The sequence below is a fragment of the Lycorma delicatula genome, chromosome 1, assembly GCF_047948215.1.
Source record: "Lycorma delicatula isolate Av1 chromosome 1, ASM4794821v1, whole genome shotgun sequence".
NCBI classification, from domain to species: Eukaryota; Metazoa; Arthropoda; class Insecta; order Hemiptera; family Fulgoridae; genus Lycorma; species Lycorma delicatula.
Genome location: NC_134455.1, coordinates 275,874,936 through 275,901,152, shown reverse-complemented (window position 1 = coordinate 275,901,152; position 26,217 = coordinate 275,874,936). Strand labels below are relative to the sequence as shown.

General features: G+C 35.8%; 1 protein-coding gene across 1 annotated transcript in view; it reads left to right on the top strand.

Annotated features, from left to right (window-relative positions):
- The first annotated feature begins 9,580 nt into the window (after positions 1-9,580).
- LOC142332117 (beta-1,3-glucan-binding protein 1-like) overlaps positions 9,581-26,217 on the top strand; it is a 43,672-nt gene continuing 27,035 nt past the window's right edge. The window contains exon 1 of the mRNA XM_075378354.1: positions 9,581-9,739. Coding sequence (XP_075234469.1) covers positions 9,691-9,739 — 49 coding nt within the window. The 5' untranslated portion in view covers positions 9,581-9,690. The remainder of the gene's footprint in view (positions 9,740-26,217) is intronic.

The following is a 26,217-nucleotide window of genomic DNA, read 5'->3' as shown; positions in this document are numbered from 1 at the left end:
ATGTGGATGCCCCTTTTGTTATGTATGTGGTGAGTTTACTATAAAATCAAATAGAAAAAACATTACATCTTTAATTAAAAAAGCATATCATTTTTACTTTCAGTATAAAATTTGTGATCACGGTAAGTGCTCATATAGTATGAGTCCTCATATATTATTGGTCCTCATATAGTATGCAGTAATTGTTCTGTATATTTAAGAGGTTGGCTGAAAGGTACATGACAAACTTTGCCATGGTTTGGCGTGAACCCATTATTACTTTTGTTTAACGTGTGTCTGGAATTTCTAAAAAATCTAAACATACTGTAAAATAATCCTTCATTGCAATCTGTACCTCACAGTGAAATTGTTCCAGTTCCTGAGGCACCTGGGAATGTATGTTTCGAAAGCAGCGATGAAGCATCAGTAGTGCTGAAGAAGACAATGATTTTGATTTTGAATTATCTTCCAGTAACCCACATCTTATACCAGAAGGTGAATTAAATGACTTGGTTAGGGATTTAAATTTATCAAAAAATTAAGCTGAACTGCTAGGATCAAGACTTCTAGGTTCGAGTTTACTTAAAAAAACAAAAAAATTTCAGGCTTTCGAAGCCGACAAAAAGAATTTCCTCAGTACTTTATTGATAAGAATAATTTTGTTTATTGCACAAATATTGTTGAGTTTATGTTGCACTTAAGACAAGTTCATAAACCTGAGGACTGGTGCTTTTTCATTGATTCGTCCAACTATAGTTTAAAAGTGTTTTACTACACAACAGTAACAAATATTCTTGGATACCAATCGCTTATGGTATTAATTTCAAAGAGACATACGACTTGATGAAAGACGTTCTTGAAAAAGTAAATTATAAAATACATACCTGAAACATATGTGGTGATTTGAAAGTTATAGCTATTTTTTTAGGCATGCAATTAGGCAATACTAAGTAAGTACAGGTGTTCTCTTTGTGAATGGGACAGCCGAACTAGGGATAAACATTATGTTACCAAAGAGTGGAAGAAACGAGACAACCTAACTCAAAATAGGAAAAAGTTAGTTAACATGAGACCTTAGTTAAACCCAAAAAAAATATCTTTACCACCTCTCCATATCAAGCTAGACTAATGAAAATTTTTTTAAAAGCAGTGAAGAAGGATAGTCCCGGATTTTTGTACATCAGGCAGAAATTTCCGAATGTAAGTGAAGGAAAATTAAAAATAGAATATTTGTTAGTATTTGAGTTATTCCTCAAATAACAGAGTTGGTCGAAGATGATGTATTTAACTCAATGTTAAACAACGTAGAAGGTGCATCTTGGGCTTCATAAGACGCTTGAAAAACCTTTCTCGACAAAAATCCGACAATTACCACGATATTGTTAATCAACCTCTTACTTCATACAGAGCTATGGGATGTAATATGACTTCGAAAATACATTTCCTCCACTCACATCTGGAGTTTTTCCCGGACAAACTCGAAGATGTAAGTGACGAACACGCTGAACGTTTCCACCAACACATTTCGGTGATGGAAAGCCGCTATAAAGGGAAATGCAATACTAACATGATAGCCGATTACTGTTGGTCATTAATTCGGGATGTGCCTAAGGCTATTTATAAAAGAAAAGCATTAGCTAAATCACTCTAACACAGGAAAAGCCATGCAAAATTACAATTTTTACAGAATTTAACTATATTTTCTCTTAACTTTTTTTGAAGCGTAATTTATTTAAAACTAAGGGTGATAGAAAAATCGTAATTACAGATCTGTAATATACGCAAAAAAGCAATTCAAGAAATGGTATCACATTTAGAGAAACATTAAGCATATTTTGTTTGTCTATCAATGTTATTAAAAGCATTTATCTATAACGTAGCATTTATCTAGAATGTTACATGCCAGTGTGTTTAGCCAGTGGATTACAAAAATTTAAGATTTAGATTTTATGACAGTTATATTAAATAGTTCAACTACTATTTTCGTAATATTTTATAATTCCGCAATGAACTCACAACAAATGTAAATTAAATTGTAGAAAAATGAACAAGTGCATCGGTTCGAAGTCAAACACTTTAATGTTTATAACAAATATTTCGTTTAAATTTTTATCGTATTGAAGGATAATTTTTTTTAATTGATGTCAAGTACAACTATTACAGTGATTAAGAAAAATATACATTTAAAATTTGTATTCGTTCAGATTATCCTTCATCTTCCGATACATTTTCATATTCAACTATCGGTATACTGGTCGACTAGTAATTCAGGTTAACCTATTTACACCAGTATACACCAAAACGTCGTACGTAGATTTATAACTTGGTTATAACCGAACTGATTATCCACTTGACCTTTTCTGAGACAGTATCATTAGATGAACCCGAACGGCTAAAGTACACATGTGACGATAACATTCAAACCCTATTAGAATGCTATTATACCCCTTAACTGTGTTATAACTTATTACAGCAGTACTGTTTGTTAATTTACTTTTAGTGAATTTATACATGTTTTTTTTTTTTTACAAATAATTTTGTTTTACCTTTTAGAGCATAATTTTTTATCTCTTAAGATTTGATTCAGTCTCTGCTTTAATATTATTTTGACTTAGATAAAAGATTGGGGTTCGAAATTTCATCATTTTCCTATTTAATTGCCAACAGCCTCTTATAAATAATACTAAGTTGCAATGGTCGTAGCATGCCAAATAATATAACATAAAGAAATGGTGATACAGTCATACTTTCATTATTCATTTTATCTTTAATAAAGTGTGCAATATTTTTATGATAATCGAAACAATTATTGTATTAAACATACTCTAATAATACTAAATGCACACGTATACAAGTATAATAAATATATCAAATTAAATTATAAAATTTTATTTTCTAAAAATTAAACATTGTCTACATTCAGAACTAATTAATAGAAAAAAAATTACCTAATTGCACGGATACGCAAGCGTGATGTGCGTGTGTGTTTGTGTTTTTCTCCATGTTTATAAAATTGCACTTTGTTCGTTTCTCATAGAATATTTTTTGCAATTTTTTATTTAATACTACTTTTCATGTTAAGGCTGAAAATTTGAATTTTTTAAATTTACATTTGTTACCTTAACATCATCTTTTCATCGTTTTGAAGAGAAGTTACTTTTAGCTCTGTTTCTGATTATCATAAAAAGTATTGCAAATTAACAACCTACGATGGAATTACTATCGACTAAGAAACCGATATGCACGAAAGAAAACCTTTTAATACGTACGGAACAATTATTTGACCTCTAAACTATGAAAATCTGCCTTTCTTTTCACCAAATTAAATAAAAGACACCTCTGTAATGCTATATAAATAATTAGCCTAAATACGCACTACTTAATAGTATTTTTTTCTTTCGAACAGATATGCATTATTTTTACGATATCCATCATAATCTACTTCAACTGGATGCGATATTTACTATTTACATTCTTATTGAACAAATCTTGAAACAATTTTCTACTTCTCTGTACAACCGTCTCTTCAACACAATTTTGGTCACGATATATCGACTTAAGCAGTTAATTTAATCAATCACACATCCTTAGATAATCCATTATATAAATAGAATTTCTCTATTGTTTTTTTAAAGTAATCATAACAACTATGTGATTTTTTCAAAAACTAGAAGAGTAAATCCTAGAAAGCATTAAGGCTGTGAAAAACAACTTAAAGGTCGAATAACTTAAACATTATTTCTCGATTATTTGACACCTGCACGGCATCGCCATTTATTTCATCGTATATAAATTACTTTGCATTTTGCACTTTTAAATGCAAAAAATTTTTACGATTTCAAAATCAATTAATAATTTTATGACTATTTAATTGTTGTGACAATAAAGATTACCAGACAGAGCACAAGTAACTGTTATAAAATATTTGATTATACAACGCAATATCGTTAACTAATTGTGTTTGCTTTTTCCTTATAGTAACGACAAAAAACCTTGAAAAGTAGATGATCATCACTGGTAATAACTATGTGATTATACTGCATACTAACCGTATCAAACACAAACTTTGTTTTTCAACCTAATTTTTTTATAAATACTATACCTTTTAATAATGATAACTATTGAAAAGATGTTTGTTCACTTTTTGCAAACGATCAAAAGACTGATAACAGAACATATTGTGAAAAAGTATTGTGTAATATTATTAAGTCTTTTGTAAAATATCGATAAAGGAATTGGTGCGTTCCATTAGAATTAAAGTAGGTACAAATAACATTTTTTAACAATTTAAAACTATATAGTTCCTGATTTTATGGAAATTTTTCAGAAGAAACTCTTGTAATATCTTTTTTGATCTAAGGTCATAACTTCTTGACCTACCGGGTTGGTCTAGTGGTGAACGCGTCTTCACAAATCAGCTGATTTCGAAGTCGAGAGTTCCAACGTTAAAATCCTAGTAAAGGCAGTTAGTTACTTTTAGGCGGATTTGAATACTAGATCGTGGAAAGCGGTGATCTTTGGTGGTTGGGCTTCAATTAACCACATACCTCAGAAATGGTCGACCTGAGACTGTACAAAACTATACTTCACATACACTCATACATATCATCCTCATTCATCCTCTGAAGTAATACCTAACGGTGACTCCCGGAGGCTGAACAAGAAAAAAGTTCTTAACTTCTTAAATATTTAATCGTACTAATGTAATAATTTATATATTTTCTCTGTGTAATAATCTGATTGTAAATAACATCAGATTGGCATCTGGATACAGTATGGCTGCTTAAAACATAAAGCCTTTTTTTGAACTCTAAACAATTTCCTAACCAGATGTTCCGTGAGATGCACAAAACATATGGGTTAGACATACCTATCATCAATTATGAAACGATTTCCAAAAGTTCAATTATATTACCTTATTCTCTTCTTCAAACCTATCTCTGTAGTGGAAAGAAACGTCACACTAGATGAAATAGCTGAATCCGACTTGAAAGGAGATGGAAATACAAATTTTGTTCAGTTTCAATTTTTCTTCGTTGATTTTGAGTGTGCGGTCGCGTTTTATTTTGTACGAAACGGTTAGACAACACAATAATGTCGGTTGATATTCGAAGTATAATTAATTATATATACAAAAATGAAAAAAAGGAATACATAAGTAAAACTCCATTGTCTTATAATCTCAAAAATATATTTCTGCTTTTGATTTCTACGAAAGGTTTTACAGAAAATAAAGCTGTATGAAAAAATTAAAGTCGTTTATATAAAATGAAATAGAAATTGAGAGAGAGAAAGAGATTAAGGGAAATATTTTTTTTTTTTAATTTTGCTAAAGAAGTCCCTAATGCGGACTTATTTACGTCCGCATTAGGTGTAGAATTCTCTGTACCTTATGCTGAAAATACGTCTACACCTTATGGAGACTTGTTTATATCCACGAAAGGTATATAATTATCCATACCTTACACAGAAAATAGCTTATATCTTATTCTGAAAAATTAAGTTACTGATAGAGAATGAGTGATGATAGAAGCTTTAACCACAAACAACTGTTTTTATCCTTGTAACTCTTGATACTCATAAGTAAGTATCAAGAGTCAACTTCCGTATATGTTTATAACCTTAGAAATTAATAAGTTATTACTACATTCTAAGCAATTTTATATTTATAACATGCTTATTTTCTCATATATTATACTAACTAATGCGTATATACTTATAATGCACATTAAGTACGCATAATGTACTTAAGAATACAGATGTTTTCTTTAACCGTAAGCAGACGCGCAATAACAGTTATATTACTTTATCTTTATGAAGAAATGGGATTGATGATGAAAAATCAAACTTGAAATAAAGCGCAAGAAACTCGTTCACATTTTCTACAACATATATATTTATTAATTAAAGGTACCTTTTTATCATAGACAAAATTTACGAATTGGTATTAAATTGATAATCTACATTTTTAATTGAAGAATATTAATTAAATTATTTGTTTATAGTGGTAGTGACGATATTATTTTAAATTTTTTCAGTTTGCATGATAAAGTTGTATGATATAATAAATATTTTGCAAGAAATTATTGTTGTAAATGTAGCGAAAAAAGAATACACTGAACGAACTTAAACTTGACTAATTTTTATACTTCAATTTTTGAAAGTTTCAGTAACATTCTTATTGTAAAGTAATTTTAATTTGAATTTTGATCGATAGAGACGCTAATGAGACAAATCCGTCGCTGGTTACACTTTGAAGTATATATTTCATTATTTGAAAATGAGGCATAATAATATAAAATATTTTTATAAAATTAGTAATACTCATAAATGTGAGATTTAAGAGTTGCTTGTCAAGGTTACGCTGATAGCCAAGGTTACATGAGATTTGAACAAAAATACAGAAATTCCTGAAATACAACATACTGTGTAGGTAAATATTCCTCGCCAATGGTATACGAAGAGATGACGCCGTAAATATTTTGAAAGCTTACACTCGATAGAAAAATCAAAACCATTTTTTTTTTTACAATTTCATTTTAAAAAAAATTACAATTCTTCTAAATTAATCACACTCTACGCGTAACTTACACCATTTATAACTTACACACATATAATTCATCGGCCACAATTCAGAAATTTGGTTTCACTTAACAATTTCTTCCTATTACTTCTAAATTAATTTATTATTTCATTATTAATTAATTAATTTGGAAGAAATTTAATGAATTATTTTCTTAACTATATTACGACATAAAACTCGTAAAACCAAAATATTTACACTTTTTTTGTTGAATTAGTGTAAGTATTGATATCATTTTGAAGTAATTTAATTTTTCATTCTCTAGTAACTATGAAGTTTTGAAAATTTTGTTTATTTAAATATTTTAAAACAAATGAATCAGTAAAACTGGAACAGGAACACATACTTTGATTGACTGACATCTTAAAAATAAGTAGACTGTTCTTTTTGAAAAATAGAATTTAACTAGTTTTACTTGGCAGTTTCCTTTGATCAAAATTTGGCTGTATCCTGCGTTATTTTAAACCAACTCGTGTATGAAGTGAATGAAGTATTCATACAAATGACGATTATTATCTTTTTGTGTCTCTAGCTGCGCTGCTCTAAAAAAGATTTAGTCAAAATCTTTCTCATCAAATCCTTATCAGATCAACTAGGAGGCTTCTACAATTGACTTAAATTGACGTCCTTTTTCATTATCTAAAAGTGATTGAAAAAGTTTCGTTACATTCATTTGGAAAAAATTAATCACCTAATAATAATCAATTACTACATTAGTTCGATCAAACTTCAAGCATACTCATAGAGGATTCATATTAGCCATGTTCAGATCAACTCATGGACCGAGTCTGAAAGTGTTACGTTTTGAAAACAATTCATCGAATCTATAATAGTGTCAACACACTATACCGCTTAGCGTCAGTCAGAAGCTACATAAATTCTTTTATAGTTGGTATAATTGTACCAATAAATTGCTGTGCACAGTTTTGCATTAAGTATTTTTGAATTTGGTTAACCGCCGTGAAAAATTCTATTCTTCTTTGGCACTATGCCACAATTTTTTTATGAATAAAATAATACATCAAACAGCTCCTAAAAAGAATTTTGTGAGAAATATGTTTCAGTTTTAACCAGGCAGTTGTGCATTGCTAGTAAACAGCTACTAATAACCTGGAAATATTGATAATAAATCTGGTATTCTAATAAAAGAAAGACTTCAAACACAGAGTTATGAATACGAACAGTGAAGAAGATAACAACGGTTCAAATACGTCATATATCCATCCACTAGTACAAACATCAATTCCAAAATAGAAATGCTATATTAAAAAGAAAGATAAAAATAACTTATTCAAACTTATTACACCTAAATAGTGATTTTTTCGATTCACAAAATCTTCTGTATGGGCAAATCATTATGTATTTCGCATGATTGTTTACGAAGAAATACATTATTGTTTTATTAAAAACATTTTTTATTGTGATGCATTTTTAAACTTTAGGCAAAACACCAAAACATTATATATTTAAAATGGACCTTTTTTCAAACGAACGAATAAACTGATAATAAAACAATTTTATTCTAAAGATGTTTAAAAAAAAAAATCAAAGTATATGTCCCTTTTATTAGATTTTATTTTATGAACATAATTTCTGTATTACCCATATTACTGTTAGTATGAATCAATCTTTACCCTATCTGTATCAAATAGTTAATATCAAGCCTTCCTTTATAAATTTATTCGTTCCTTTGTTTACGTTGGATATTGGATTGACATAAGTTTTAATCCTCTCATTGCGTATATCGAATTTATTTTAATCGGTCAATGGTGAAAAAACCAGTATGTTGTATATAATTTTATCATACTTATTTTGTGTTGTATGTTTGTGGTTGATTTAATGTTACCATTCATTTGAATTTGGATTTATCGTCATCATTAATAACGTATCACGACTATATTGCGACTAAAAAAAATAACATACTGTTTATTTTTCTTTCATTCCAATTCCCCATTCCCCGCTCACTGAGTATGCCTACGTTATAAAACTAGATTTTTTTTTTTAATTTTAATCAAATTATATTTTAAACGAAAAAATGGATTAAGAATGTTTGTTGTGATGTTGATTTCATGTGCGGCACTACAATAACACATTGCAGCGTTGTAATGCAGCACACTATTCTTGAGGTGTTGTTTATACATCCCTTTTAATTATATAAAATACAAAATTAATTCTAATATTAATTACTTGAATTTATAAATTAATCTTTAGGTTACTAATCTTTTCTACAGTATCAAAGGTTATGAAGAAGTAGCAACACAAATAAAATAGCATTGCCATTTATTGAACAGCACTGAAATAAATGATGCAGTTTTGTTGAAAATGGAACACGGCTATTAACAACTTATTTTAAATCGTTATAAAAACATTGAAAGAAAATGGGCAAATTTCACTAGAATTAGTAAGACTTAAGAAAATTATATTAAGTAAACTGTAGTTGACTACCAAATGTTGTGCTGCACTTGAATAATAAATGTTAAGAGAAAATGAAAAATTAACTTCGCAGCTTTGAGTCTAAGAAGTAGAATTTTTTTATCTTTTGTAGAGCATATCTAGTCGTTGAAATGATGCGTTTAAGAAATCTAACTCTGATTAATGAACTCACATATTTCTTTCGTATTTTTTGTTTTTTCGAATAAAATAATTAAATCTTTGTGTTGTATTGCTGAAACACAATAATTTGAGTATCATTAAAGCACTCGGATTTTTTTATTTTTACTTTTTCTCAATAAATTTAATGAGGTAACCGTATCTGGAACAGTTGGTTAGTTACATCTGTCATTAGAGGGACGAGTTTAAAATAAAAGAATGAATATTTTTTTATAATAATTTACTTACTGATGAATAAATAACATAATTGTTTTTGTTTTTTTTTACGCAGTGAATAAAAACAATTCCATCACGGTACACATCAACTTCCATGATTATGTAATTAGATATAAATATATGTATAATTTATCCGCATTAAGCGCAATGTTCTCCCTCTTTATCTTCGACTACAACGATCTAAGGTCAAGTGACGTCATGTTAGTCTATCCTCTTTCGGTCGTCAACTTGTGACCGCCAGTTTTTATCCTACTTTACACCGTTCAGTTATTCCGAGTTGTTTTGTGTTAAAGCTGGATATTATGTTGCTGAGTCTTGGTTTATTTTTTCAAATATTATTATTACTTTCAAGTAAGCAATTTATAAAATAAATTTACGTTACTTTATTATTATGATAATTTAACAAAACTATTAAACCAACTACTAAAACGTGTTTGAAAGAAAAATTAATTTAAAGTGTTTAGATCAGATTAATATTATTCAAATCTAATCCAGTCGGCTACTCTAGTCCGATATTATCTTGAAAGTTCTGTAATTTGGGTTGTAATTTTTTATGTAGGGATTTTGAATATGTATTATCTAACGACAAAATTCTTCATGAGAAAATATGAAATCAAACTGGTTGATTTTAATTTTTATATTTTATAATTATTAAGTGGATTATTTAAGTGAATTTATATTTTTATGCACTACATAACTTCTAAGTAGGCATTTATAATATATAACCTACCAATTATCATATATTATATAACAGTGGTTAGTTTTCTAATGAAGTAGAAAATACGTACATTTTAACTCGATTTAATTTTTATATAATTTAAGGAAAGTGAATTGTTTTTACCTTCGATTATTGTAAAAATTGTTACACTTAAATTATCTAAATTGTTACCGACTATTCCAGGACGTAGATATGTGGTAGTTAGATCTTGTATCTCTCATGAAAAAGGCTTCTAATGAAATTTGTTATAAGTGATGTGAGTGACTGTGTGTATGACGATTGAAAGGAAACAAACTGAAAAACAGTAGCATTATATAAAATAGATTTTATTTAAATCACTATATACTTTATATTTTCAAACAATAACTAGAAATTAATTGGTACTGAAGAAATATGAAAAGGAAGTAAGGTGTAATATAAATTAAAGTATGAAATTAATTAAACATAAATTCACTGAATTCATTAGTATAGGAAGTGGGTGCATTGGGCTTTCTCAAAATATAGGCTGATATGAACCGAGCCTAAAACAAACGACACGGAAAATTATATGGTTGCGTTTAATTAGTTAAAACGTCTCGCTGCAGTTTAACAGTAGTCTCTGATACAGAGTAACCCACAATAATGTAACACTTCTTTGAAATATTGATTCTACTGATTTCTTAGTAAAATTACGAAATTTTTATTATTAGTCTGTTTTCCTGAACATATTTTTCAGTTGGGGATTTCCTTAATTTAGGGGAAGTACTTTACTAATCAACTAAAAGCAAAAATCGTTATTTGATTGCTTTGCATTTTAATTCGACTAGTTGCAGAGACGTTTTCTGAATTTTGCTTGTTTATTAACTTACAAATTCCTTAAATTTGTTGTTCTTAAAAACAATTCAATGACGGATCCTACAAAATATTTCACTTAAATAAAGCCAATTTTTTATTAATGTTTTATCCAGAAAAATAAAAAGATAATTCTGGAATTTTTTAAACAATATTCCATAATTCTGTACTATCTATCTACTTTACGTTGAGGCCTGAAGTAAACAAAACAGATGTCGATCGAGGCTGTATGAAGATATTGAAATTATAGTTTAGCTAGACAAAATATTATTTACGCTATTAGAATTATTATTCTATGAATCACCTTATCAGTGCTAGAGGACGAGAAAGTTGGTATCATTAACCGTCTATTTCAGTTTCTTATAGCCGTTGTCCAAAGTCAGATATTACCGTTTCTGTGGTTTATCTACCGTATAAGAAAAATATTCGTTGACTAATTTGCCTTACTTTTATAAGAAAGTTGATACTTTTATAAGAAATTTGAGAAAATTTCTGTCAAATATAACAAACAATTTTATAATTTTGTTTTTCTAGTACTGCTAAATAAATTTTCAAGTACTGCTACTATATAAATATAGATCAACAAATTACTTAGATATTAGTACCTAATAATAAGTTGTATGCCTGATAAAACTGGTTATTAAGTAATAACATAGACGAAAGCCGAGTTATTACATATATTTTATCAAGTTATATTGGTTGTTATGACACTGGTTATCAGCTGGTAACCGATCTCAGACCGACTAAAATTAATTTTATTCAAGTGGAGATGAACTTAGAGGTATAAAGTTTCACAGTAGTCAGAAATGTCTCTATGACTCCTTACTAGTTTTGTTATTTTTTCATTCTCTATCGTTTTCAGTTACTGTAATTGTGTTCTGTTAGTGTTTTGTTAGTTCGTTGTGTTTTGTTTAATTTTCGAGTTCTTTAGTTTTTGTTTTTTTTTTTTTTTACTGATTTAATTAAACATTAATTTCATAGTCTTTGTGGCTAAATTGTTTGCTATAGCAACCGAGGTTTTTTTTTAACCTGTACCGTTAGGTATTGCTGCAGAGGATGAGATGAATGATTTGTAAAATACCATGCCAGACCGAAATAGCAATCGAGGTTACAGTGCATTTTTTTACTACTTATATATACTTACACTTTTTTCTACTTATGTATGTATATTCTGCTGTGTGGTGGGTTAATTGGCTACATTATTTTGTGTTATTTTTTACATATTCTGGCGGTTTATTACTATTACATTTAATAAAATATATTTTGAATCAGTCTGTCTAAAACAGCTGATTTTTTTGTTTACATTAAGGACTTAAGAAAAAGTTTCTTGTTTGCAGTAGGAGTTCAAAAATTTTAATAACTCTGATATCCCATAAGGAGGATCCAAAAAGTAGTGTGGACTGCAGTCCTGCCCCTACAAAAGCAGAGGGGTACTTGCGGAGGGTTGGAGCCCCCTCATCTTCCGGTGATTCGAGGTCTGGGTATTTGCTGCGAGGCACTGGTCTACCTTTAAAGCAAGGTCGTTCTTCAAGCTCAACGAAGGTATCGTCGAAGAATATTGGTCGGAAGTTACGGTCTAAGCGGAAGGAGGATAAGGAGATTTGGCTGGTTACCCGTCGGGGTGGGCTCTTTATATCAGAAGAGATCTTTTCTGGCTTCTAGTTCGGGAAGGATCAGTCTGCAGTTGAGGATCAGTCAGTAGTATCCATCTTCTGCGATGGATACTACGTCGAGTCTCAAGCGTCAAAAATTGCTATCCCCGCCGACGCGGTCTCCTAGTGTCAAGAGAAGGTCAGGGGAATGTTGCAGTGCCAAAGTGGTTGTGGCTGGAGACCAGAAGTGGAGTCTTGTTCTAATTTACCTGGGGCCCAGGAAATGTGTCCGGTGCAGCCGTTTACGGACTTTTTGACTGTCTTGAGTGAACGTTTATTAAAGTGTACGTTGAGTTTACTAAGGGAACTAGAACTACATTTCGTTGTTGCGATCAACTTGTTTAGTGGTATGTTGTGTTATTTGCCTCGAATTATGAGACATTCACGGAATTCGTTCATAATAAGTAGAATTAGGTGCGGGGTTCGCGCTTCCGCGAGCTCGGTTAGATAGTTCAGAGGGATACGATGTAGGACATTCAAGATATCCGAACGAGGCCTACAGCGAAGACAATAAGCTGAATTATTAAATCACCGATGCAAATGTCTACCGAGGCATTTACATCGGTGGCATCCCAACGAGGCAAGGCTTATTATTATGAGATGTAAAAAGTCAGAGGGTGATAGACGACTCCCGTTAAAGCCCAACAGGGCAAGGAACGGTGGGGGGTTGATGTGGTGACCGGAACGTCACTGGGCGGGTGTCTTCCCCTACGGGGTTGGGATGTCCTGAGTGAACTTGGATCCGGGTTGGTGTTTTTGAACAGTTGCCTACAGGAATGTCCCAATACCTAAAGCCATATTAACCGCTATCGACAGCGATCTTGGTCGCCCTGGTGAAGCTTGTGAAGTAAATGACATCGGCAGATAAACTGGATTGGCTGCTCCAAAAGATGAGTGTTGTTGACTGTATGGACGAAGCTACTCAAACTCTGTCGTAGGAACGTGGGTCTTCACAATGTCGTGACATGGAATTTGTCAGATGATGAGCTTGTGGATACAGTAGCTCTGAATTGGCCGGTAGTGTAATGTCGAGGCTAGACCCGCTTGCTGATCCTCCTGCAGTAAAGGCTAATACCTGTTGTTTTGTCGACTTGGCTGGTGATCGACCCTGCGTAGGCCCGGGACTGCTGTGTTCTGATGTTGCGCCAGGTGCTGTAGCGGAGAGCAGCTTGAAGGTACAGAGGCAAACTTCAGTCTCTCCGATGAATAGATGATTCACTCTGTATTATGACTCCTCTGAGGAAGAATCGGAAGCGCTGAAGGTAATTTTGGTGTCTTTGAGGAAGTTTCAGGAAGAGACATCTACAACACTGTTTATTCTACCTGAGGACAAAACTGACCGTTCATTGGGATGGTACTGTATGTGTTAAGTCTGTATGAGATAAATCACAGTCATCCGTACGTCGTTCTACTCCGGTGGTAGTAGAGAGTCGGACAGTGGTGGTGCGTGCTGCCGGCCGATCATATGCTTATTTATTGAAAGGTATAAAGGAGATGGTACCTAAAGAAGATGCAGGGGAGATTCTCTCGCTGCGTAAAGGTGCTAGTGGAGAGCTTTGTATCCATGTTAAAAGTGCAGATAAGGCAGCCCCTTGTAGACCCCCTTGAATATGAATGATATTGAAAGTGACACCAGTCTAGCGGAAGTTGAAGAGGCTGTGAGAAGAATGGTTGAGGAAGGTGTTGATCTCAGGGTGTCCTTCCTCCGTCCAGCTTTTGGATCGACACAAAATGCGACTATGGTGACATCGTGTGGTGCGGCTGAGAAGCTTATAACAGAGAGGGTCCGGATTGGTTGGCTTCATTGTCGGGCCCGTATGCGTGACCCAGAAGATAGGTGCTCCGATTGGGGACTGGGTCACATCTCCTCCTCCTGTCAGGGTCCGGATAGGTCCGCCCTTTGCTTCAACTGTGGGCAACTGGGGCATAAAAGGGCTCAATGCACCAACCCGAGGAAGTATGCCATTTGTGGGACGAAGGGCCACAACATTGAAGAATGCTTTGAGCGTTCAGAACATAGTTACCAAAATGCTTTTGGGTAGACGGCGTTTCGAGAAGATAGCCGGGTTCATTTCCGGTATTTTGCAATGCGAGGAGGTGGTGGCCAGAGGGTGAATGATAGCCCCTCATGTAGTCGCCGTTAGTCTGGGCTTGGTTGGATTGGCGATGGCGGTGAAGGGGGGGACTCTGGATCCCCTGTTCCTTCGAGATAGATTGCTGTGATCGGTGGGAATTACTGGTAAATAAAATATTCGAACCGGTGGGGGATGCCAGCAATGGTGTTCCCTCACTTGAATGGGCAATTAAAGAAACGACCTGAACTGTGGGGGAAACCAGTCATTGTGTACCCTACTAGAGTGGAAAAAAATCAAAACAAGACATCGAACCGGCGATCTTTGAGTTTCAAGGATATGCCCCTGTACTGAGCCATGCTTAACTGTTGATCCAGTGCAGGGGTATAGGGAGAATAAAAAAATAAAAACTAAAGTGGAGATGAACTCATGTATATCTCAGAAGCCAGTTTTAGTAATAAAGGGGGTTAAAGAAAACACAGACTCACTCGAAATTAGAGTTTATTGTTTCATTAGGAAAATCCATTACAGATTTTTTTTTCAAAGCGTTATGTACCAGATTTAATACAACACAAATCAAATTTTTAACGAAAAATTACTATCAGTGCGGATTCGGTTGTAAAAAAATCATAATAATTACATATGTTAAAATATATTATTGTGAACTCCATGTTTAATAAAATACAATGATTCACTACACTATGCAAATAATGTAACTATGTAAATTAAATTAATTCTATACAAGTAAGAAATAAATAAAATGCAAACCCGAAAGCTACTCAGCTACATCACTGTTTCTATAACATAAACTTATATTACTTATTAAAACAAAGTTGTTTTTGAAACACATAACAATTTTCATTTAACTCTTTCCAGTTCTTATTTTTATACGATAATTCTGTTAATTACGATTATAATATCATTAATACAAAAATGAATATTATTAACAGCAAATTACAATTTTAGAAATAAGAAAGGAAAAAAGAATTATTTAAAATATGGACTTTTTCATAACTTTCATACGCAGACACAGTACTTATTGCCCTGAAGAACGAGATCGCGTAGAGGTTCAAGATATCATCGTAAAAGAATATATTTTCATTTTAATCGAACTTTGCTTTAAACTAGAAATTCACAAGCTAAAAACTGATAAATCAATATTTTTAAGCTGATAGTGAGAGCATGAAAATAAGAACGAAATAAGAATTATAACAAAACTGGCATTTGTTAGTTTCGATTATAAACGACTGAGAGAGTAAAATTTATTTTAAACGAAATAGAAATAAATTACACTCCTTTCACACTAACGATAGAGGAGTATAACGTATTCCCCTTTGATGTACCGTTCAACTACGGATAGCTTCAAGATTGCATTTCTGCCTGCCTTTTGTGATCATTCGTATTTTTATTCGTGTTCGACGACACCTTCACACCAATATAATCGTGTTCGATCATCAATGGTCGTTAATGATTATTCACGCTCCATCGACCGTTGTGGGCTTGGTTTCCGTCTGTGTAAAACAGTGTACAGATTGGTGAGTTCTGTTAGTGTACTAATCAACTTTGTACAAAGATATCTGATGTAAAATTAAAATATTCTTATTTTTACAGATCTCCATGTAAATCTGTGTTAACTGACATTTCTTTCGTTTTCCGACTAACAGAAAAATGACTACTAACCTTATATTACTTTTTGAGTTGAATATACATCGCATACTGTTGATATGAAGTTTATATACGTCTGCTCCGAGACTTGAGTTGATTTGACTAGGCAAAATAAAATTCGAGATTCTTTTACAGGATTTTGGCTTACATTTAGTTATCAATTTTTACAGAAACCTCTAGAATTATTTATTAAATAGGACGCTTCTAAGTTTATTACTTTTTTATAAACTTTTAAAATAATAATTTTGAATTATTACAAAATCTTTCTTATTTCTGAAGGTTAAATTAAAAAAGTTAAAAACATACGGTTTTTACTTTTTATAGATTATGTTCTCATTTAAATTAATTTCTGTAAAATAAAATCCTTGATAATTTTGGACAGCAATATACAATAGCAAATGTACGGCTAATTAATTAAATAAGTTTTGATCGCATATTAATATTTTTTTATAAATTAATAAAGTTAAATTTTGCTTGCATAAATTCGTCAATTAAAAAAATATTTTCTGAAGAATTATAATTCACAGAAAAATATATTTACGGATAAATAGTTTACGGTTATTACACAAATATCACATTACTACATAACAGTTTTATTCTGGAATTTAATACCAAACAAAATCGCACGTTTAGGTACACCGTACCACAAAGTCATAGAGAATTCGTTTCGCTTCAGTCCGAAAACTTCTCTGATGCGTTTCTGATCCGCTGCTCAGTGAATATTTATGTCATTTCTTTGTTGTTGATTATACTTTACCTCATAATTCTTTTTGAATAATTTATTATCATAAATTACAGTTTAAAATTTATCAATGTAATTTTCGTCGTGCAAATTTATTATTGTAATTTTGCTAAGAAATTTACCATTGTAAATTTCTTGTGTATTTACAGTGATTGCAGTGCTACTTCAGTTTTTTTTCAGGCTATTACGTTTTTCTAATCATTAAACAACATACTCCCTTAACCTTTAGTCTCGCAAGTAAAAATTATTTGAATGGAGAATTTATATAAATTTCAATATAGTTTACCTTAATATTATATCAAACGCAGAGAAATTTTAAAATAAAAGTTACCCCAATCTTCCAATCTTATAAAAGACCACTTCTAATATTCCTTAATATTCTGTCAAAATTTTCAAGTTTCTGATGTGTGATTTTTGGTACTTACTGGTAACGTGAACAGTATCCTCATTGGAGATTTTATAATTATATTTTTTTTTTGTTCTTTAATTTTTTTTTTTTTATAGTTATCAGGCATTGACTACCAAGGTCATTAGCCCTTGTTGATTCCTAAAACAAAATTATGAATAAAAGATAACACAAAAATAAAAGTACAAAATAACAAAAATCATACTCACATACGTATAATCACTTTGGTATATACGACTTACCGATATATGGTTTGTATACACTTAATCGTTGATAGAATATTCACAACCGGATGGGATGTAAAAGATCCCATTCACTACAAAACAAGAAATAAAACAAAAGAAAAGGAATATCTAAATAACCTCTCTGGACGTAGGAAATATTCGAAAGACATGCCATCTAAAATTAAATTCAAAAACAGTAGAAGAGACCGGCTGCATAAATAAAAAATAGCAGGTCTCTAACAACACATTCTTCATTTCTCAAAATTTTCTTTATTCCTCCCTCAATTTTAAATTGTCGACGCAGATCTCCTCCATACATGGCAATCTTCCAATAAGTGTTTGACAGTCAGTGGTTTCTGACACTCCTCACAAACCAGTTGATTGCTGCCAGTCAACATATAATTCGACTTTAGGTTCGTACGTTCTATTAGCAGCCTTGTTTTTACAACCTGTTCTCTCCTCTTAATCGTAGAGGGAGTGGTCCACTTGCAAGGAGAGTCATTAACGGCAATAAGTTTAGTTGTTAACCCTTTGCAAACTCTGTGCCATTCACATCTGACAAGTGACACTTAAAATCACCATGTGTGACGGGAATTTCCTCGGGCTCAGACGCATCAGCAGCCGCTCAAGCTGCTTCATCCGCAGCCTCATTCCCAGCAATACCGGTGTGTTCTGGGATCCACATCAGTGTGCTCTGTTGCCCCTTCTTGCTTAACACTCGGAGCAATGAAAGTATAATTTTCACCAAGATGTCCGTTGAGCACGCATCCTGCAGTGCTTGAATACCACTCATTGAGTCTTTGCAGATCAAAAAGGATGTTACAAGATAGTGCTCACAATACCACAGAGCTTTCCAAATGGCATAAAACTACGGAGTATAAACAGATGCAACAGCCGGCAAGGACCACGAATGACTAACGGCCGCACAATGGAAGGCACTGACAACCCCGTGCGTCATCTTACAGCCATCCGTGTATAAAACTAGTTCATGGTTGTGTTTGCTCACAAGCTTCCGAAAATTATGAATTATTTCCTGAGAATTACATTGCTTAAAAGGTGATAAATCCAGTCGACACAGGACCGATGGAAGCAGCCACTGTGGTGATTTACACACCGTTGATTCAACAACTCTGGGAAGCACAATGTCGTACTTATCTATCAGTTCTTGAGATCTGATTCCGACCGGCCTGGTATAGGTCTGACGCCGGTTGTAATCTTCTTGGAAATAATGTCTTGTGAACGCTGGTCTATTTACATGGTGCGGTGATGACGTGACATAGGCCGCATAGCGCAGTAACAGGATGTCTCTTCGAAAACGTGGTGGAGACAATCCTGATTCACATATAAACGCTCCTGTCGCATATCGAATTCCGGCGTTTTGTACGACGTCCAAGCTTTTAGACAGCACTTTCGAGCCGAGGAATAAACCTCGATAGACTGCGGCAAGCTGGTGTAGGACTGCAATCACGTCAGGGGTGGCGCAGGGATCGATTCTCGGCTTCGACCATTGGAACGTCATTTATGATGGTTTGCTTAGGCTGGAGATGCCTGAAGAATCTGTTTTGGTTGAGTACGCTGACGATGTTACACAACTTGCCGCAGACCGCGACGTGTAGTGCGCCCAACTGAGGCTTAGCCGAGCCATGCACAGAGTCAGTGCCTGGCTGGACGACCATGGTTTGTCTCTAGCCCTCATCCCACCCTCGTAGGGGAAGACACCCGCCTAGTGACGTTCCAGTCGCCACCCCCCTCATTCCACGCCCTGTTGGGCATTAACCGGAGTCGTCTATCGGCTCTGACTTTTTGTATCTCATAGTAATAAGCCTGGCCTCATTGGATTGCCACCGATGTAAATGCCTCGGTAGATATTTGCATCGGTGATTTAATAACTCAGCTTATTGCCTTCGCTGTAGGCCTCATCCGGATATCTTGAATGTCCTACATCGTATCCCTCTGAACTAGCTAACCGAGCTCGCGGAAGCGCGAACCCCACGCCCAGTTCTACTTATTATGAGCCAATTACGTGAATGGCCCGAAACTCGAGGCAAAATAAAACAATATACCACCAAACATGCTGATCGTAGCAACGAAATTTAGTCCTGGTCCCCTTGTGAAACTCAGATTACGCTTAAATAAACCCCTACTTAGGTTAAATTATGGACTCCGGTCTGGTCCACTAGGGAGAGGCGGACATACCTCCTACTCCCACTCGGCTCCATCGCAGAGTCCCGCGTGACATTCACCACAATAAACTATCGTCGAGATGCCGCAACACCTCACGGCTGCATGGTGTCCCATGCCCTTCGGCAGTGCAGTCGCATCCTGCCGACCGTGTCGTTTGCTCATTCTAATATGCCCTCGTCAAAACGCCGCTACACCTCAAGGCTGCATGGCATCCCATGCCCATCGGCAGTGCAGTCGCCGATCCGCCGACAGCTTTACAGTTATTGACACTTTTAACTGACTAACCGTGGCTCGCTGCCAAAGCGTCTATCTTCAGCCAATCAACTGCCCAGGCGGATCGTAGCCACCCAGGTTCCTACTCTACTAAATCCCTTCGGCCGTCCTGCGCATGGCGAGGAAGCGAAGGAAGCCAGCATCAATTATCCAGTCTCTGCGAGTTCTCCAGTTGACCCGCAGATCAAAGAAGTAGTTAACTTTCTCGAGTTCCCTTACAAATCTGATACGCTCAGCTTCGTACCGGCGACAGACATACAGGACATGGTTCACCGTGCCATCAACCGTACAGTCCGGACACAAGACGGAGACAACCAACATATACCTAGCCATACTATTCCTAAAAGCACCATGTCCCAAAAAAATTAAGTAATATGCCGATTAAGGGATACCCAGCTAATTGCTCGCAACTCTCTAACATTTAAAAAAATGCCATGCATGTATCAACCTGTAGAAGAATCGTTCCACCTTGCCAAGAGTCAATACCTTGGTGTTCAATTTCCCGCACACGCCCTAACGTTAGAAGGCTTCCCTTCTTAGAAATATACCGTTGGATACGTTCCATAGCCGAGATATCCATGGGTTTTATGCCTGCAATCACAGTGACAGCCTCTCACGAGACTGTTCTGTAGCCGCCCACCACAGCTAACAATAGAAGTTCCTGGGCTCGCAAAAGAATGTCACTATAACTTTGGAATTGTAAACCATGAGCCCAGACGGGCACAGTGTACAACATAATGGCCTCAGACACCTTTGTAAAGAATACGCATGGTACGATAATTCAACCCCCAATCGGGATGAATGACTCTACGGATACCGAAGAAAGCATCAATAGCCTTCGCTACAAATTGGAGGTGCTCCTTGAAGAGAAGCCTCTCATCAAGGATAATACCCAGATACTTTTGAACGGTAACGTTCCTAATCGGAAAGCCGTCCATCACAACCCGCGGATGACAGGTTGCAGCTAGACGACTTGTCAAGAACATCATAGTGGTTTTCTCCGCGCTGAAAACCATCTTATGCTGAAGACTCCACAACCTTAGTGCCTTACATGCCTGTCGCTCTGAGCTCTATGTTGCGAGGGCAACTCGCTCAGAGTTGCCCTCGACCAGCAGCAGCCCATCGTCGGTAAGCCATGTGACAGCCACTGGGCATACGCAAACGCATAAGAGAATCGAACTCAACCACCTAGACGAGTGGAATTAGAACACTGACTTGTGGACAACCTTTAGACAGGGTCTTTCCTACTTCTGAACTGCCGTCACGAAGAACGACAGTCCTGTTGCTGAAGAATCTCGAAAATGTTCTGACTTTGTTTAGCGTGCAACCACGTTGTTGCTGCAGTTGAAAATGCAGAGAGCCATCACAAGTTATTGAAAGCCCTGGATATATCCAAAAAGACACCGAGTACATACTTACACTCGCTGGCTGAAGCCAAATCCATTACCCAAGAAGCGCGTCCTCTGTGACCTTGCGGGGCGGAAACCATACTGGTTGTCCATCAGCATGTGATTAGAGGTTAGCCTGCTGTTAATGAGGAGGTACAAGACCTTCTCGAAAACCAGTGGGAAACTTGTCGCCACCCTTGAAGACTAATCTCAACACACCACGTTTCCAACATGCTAGGAAGTGCCCAACGAACAACAACCTATTGAAAACCCTAGTCAATGGCCCAAGAATCACAGGCAAGGTGCGAACAAGGAGTTCCACCGTGATACCATCATATCCGGGGGCTTTATTCCGGGCCAGGCTACAAATTACTTGACGGATTTCCGCCTCAGTAATTTCTGACGACACAATCACAGAGCGAAAACCTGCAACTTCCCTTCGGTCACGTCGATGATACAAGGTCTCACCTACCTCGGTATCATTTGGAAATAGATCGTCGTCAGATGAGAGAGGACACGATCTTTATCTATAACAACACCATCTTGGGTCGAGAGAGCCGACAGAATTTTTTTCCGCTTATGACAAAGAACTCGATAAACAACACCCGATGGGGCCTTATTCCCCTACTCTTGAACAAAAGAGCCCTTGTAATCTCGTTTAGAAGACCTAATCTTATGAAAATACTCGGCCCTCTTTCGACAATATTCCGCAATCAAGACTGCACGCCGATCATGATCATCCGCACGCTGTGTGGCTCTGCTGAGCCGGCCCACAGTCCGCTTCATCACAGTCAATTCCCGAGTCCACCATTCAGCTACTCTCTCTCGACCCGTACTCCGAGGAATAGAGCGTTCAGCAGCTTCAACTACAGCAGAAAAAAAATCCTCTGCCAGGTCTTCTGATGGGACCTCATCCAGACTGCGAGTAAAAACTTGCAGCCTGGCCACAAAAATGTTAGAAAACTTGGACCAATCCTCCCGGCTGTGCAGGATGCGCTCCTGCTAAACAGGAACGTCCGCCCTAAAGATATCGCACAAACCACCTACTCAATCAGACTATTAGCCGGTGATAGCTTTCGCAATCATCAACTACCGACCAATTTCAAATCCTACCGAGAATATCCTTACCAATGGTGACATCATATTGGTACCATGGAAGGCCCTCCGCAAACCAACTACGGTAAGGGTAGTCAACTCACCGGCTTCGTTAAAAACATCAAACTGATGCTGCGCGATGAAATATTCTATTAATTCCCCGCCATCGTCCGTGATCCCACTGTGCCAGAATAGCGATTTGGCATTCGCTAAGAATAAATTGAAACTCGGACGTGGCCGATGTTTCCCTACATCCTGACACGCTAACCTGAACTAACAAATTCTCGCTGTCTTCCTCCTATCTGAGAAATCTGGGCAAGCCCCCAAATGTGATTACTACTGCCCGCAGCGAGTACGGGCAGCCTGGGCAATATCTTCTGTATTCCCCTCTCACTGTTTGTATCTCTTAGCCGCTACTTTGCGGCTAGACATATTGAATGTAATATGAGAAACGTACGGCACAAAACGACAGATTACGGCCTCCGCTCTGACAAGAGCGCAAGCAGGACTAGGGAAAACACCTTGCTTGTTATACGGTCTTACGACCAGGAGTCATTGCCACCTTTCAGCCGCGATGAGGCGGGTACGCATCGTATAAATGCTACTCCTTTTACTTCCGTGGAAGTAAGCAATGATAAGTCCAACACAATAAGTGCTAAATGTACCAACAGCTTGAATCACCCTTGATACTGCTAGATGGTACACACTCGACCAGCAGCCAAAAAATTACTGAGACTAGACCAACACACAGGTACTCTGGACCCACTTAAGGAGACCAGAGTAGCATCTCTAGCCGTCAGGAAAACGGAGATCGTGGTTGTAACGAAGAAGCCTATCAACACCCTTCTCTCCCTGCGAGTCGGGGTGTAGGTTGTCGAGACCAAGCCGGCCGCAAAGTACCTCGGTATGATGATTGACCGAAAACAGCTTTGCCGAGCACCTTCGGAGAGCCGCCGACAAAGCTGCGAGAACCATAACTGCTCTCAGCCAGCTTATAAAAAAATGGCGGACCGAAGGCCAGCAGACGGCGATTGCTGATGTCCACGGTGCATTCCGTCCTGTTATACGGGGCGGAAGTGCGGGCTCAGGCATTAAGAGTCGAAAGAAACCGGAAGCAGCTCGCGCAGTTACAACGCAATGCGGCCTTGCGAGTCGCTTTCACGTATCGGACAGTTTCCGAGCCTTCTGTACTGATGATCGCCGGCGTCATACCCATTGCTATTTTGGCAAGGGAGCGCCAAGCGGCCTGCAGGAGGCGACGGGCAGGTGAAGACCGGGAGACCATTGGCAACGAAGAGCGCACTCGCACGTTTCTCGCATGGTAAGAGACCTTGGACCACGAGACCAGAGGACAATGGACCGCAAGGCTTATCGCTCTTATCAGACCGGGGACGTAGCGGTGGCATGGAGAGGTTTAGACCTCTCCATGCCCAGTTAGACATGACCCAGTTTTTAATAGGTTACGGATACTTCCGCGCTTACCTCTGTCATAGAGAAAGCGCCGTCCCTCGACTTCCTCTATTGCCCTGGTGTACGGGACGACGCCGAGCATACCTTTTCAAATATGCTCGGTGGGAAGCAGATCGAGGGACACTAGAGGCGGATCTGGGAGCACTTAGCCCCCACACCTTGGTTGCGATGATGTTCCATAACCTGAGCAGCTGGAAGAGTGTAGCCCTATTCGTCGGCAGGATTCTCAGGACCAAGAAGGGTGACCTGGAGGAAAATTAGGTAGCGACCTTGTCAGGCTAGTATAGGAGGACTCGTCCAGAATTAATGTGTGTTAAACGCTTCAGGGTCAAGTCCTGGTAGAATATATATATATATATATATATATATATATATATATATATATATATATATAATATTTCCAATCAAATTGTGATATGAAAGTTTTTTTAATTTTTTTTTTTTTTTTTTTTTTTAATGTTTTCCTCTATGACAAATTAGATTGAATAAAGTGAATATTATGACAGTGTGTTTCAAAAACTGTGCGGCTATAGTTTGGGAAGCAATTTGTGACATAATATAAGCCAAAAAGGTTCCTATAATCATAGGTACAAAGCAAAATGCATTGTTTTCACGTTAAGACAACAGTAATACTTGTAGTCTCCTGATTTCTGTTCTAAAGATAAAATGAAACCATATTGAGTATTTTGGGACGCAAATTAAGGGACAAACTTCATATGTTTTATTTTTTGTTTGACCTAAAAATTTGAATAAAACAGGTTCCAGTACAATATCTTAAGGTTCTAACTGAGAAAATTGGATTATCTCACTTAAAAAAGTCAAAAAACTGGATTCAAGAAAATACTTTCTTATTTTTGCCGTAAATTAACTTTCTAATTTATATAGAAAAGGAAAACAATGACTTAATTGTAAATTAAGCCAATATAAAACAAATACAAGTTTCAAAAATTTGATTAGATGAAACATTTACTTCTCAATATAATTATTAGAAATAGTTTATCGAAAGTAACAATGTAATTACACTGAATTTCAAAGAAAAGAATAAATAAACATTATATTCAGATGGATACATAATTTTTATGTATTCATACATTATATGCTGTACTCAAGGTTATTTTATGTCAGAAACAAGTAGATGTGATTCCAGGGATAAAAAATAATTGTCCAGTGTTTACCTGAAGGGATTACAAAAAAATTTTTTCATTCAGTACATGAACATACAAAATGAATAAATTAAAAAACTACTTAATATCAATTTTAATTTTTAAAACTAAGTTTTATGAAATAATAATGTTTCAAATGTATGAAGGTAATGTATAAATAAAATTAGAAAAAAATAAAATAACAGTTTACAAGGCATTTACTTTAAAACATTTAAGCACAGTTGCCTCCTCTATGAATCATGAGACCTTGCCGTTGGTGAGGGGGCTTGAGTGCTCAGGGATACAGAGTAGCTGGACCGAAGGTTCAACCGTATCGGAGAGGTATCTGTTGAGAGCCAGACTAAGGAATGATTCCTGAAAGAGGGCAGCAGCTCTTTCAGTAGTTGTTAGGGGCGTGAGTCAGGACGACTTAAACGGCCGTATCAACATCACTCAGTCCTCTGAGTACTGCGCAGCTGAAAGCAATGGAAAACTACAGCTGCTTTTTTCCAAGAAAATGTGGCTCTTTGCATTTTCACATAGCAATAATGGAGGCGCCTTCCTTGGTAAAATATTCCGGAGGTAAAATAGTCCCCCGTTCGGATCTCCGGGTGGGGACTACTAATGAAGGGGTCACCAGAAAATTAAAAAATAACATTCTACGAGTCGGAGCGTGGAATGTTAGAAGCTTGAAAAAGGTTGGTAGGCTAGAAAATTTAAAGAGGGAAATGGGTAGGACAAATATGGATATAGTAGGAATTAGTGAGGTTCGGTGGGAAGAGGAAGGCGACTTTTGGTCAGGTGATTTTAGAATAATTAACTCAGCTTCAAATAATGGGCAGGCAGGAGTAGGTTGCGTGATGAACAAGAAGATAGGGAGGAGAGTGGAGTATTTCAAAACGCATAGCGATAGAATCATTGTAATAAGGATAAAATCAAAACCTAAACCGACAACGATTGTTAACGT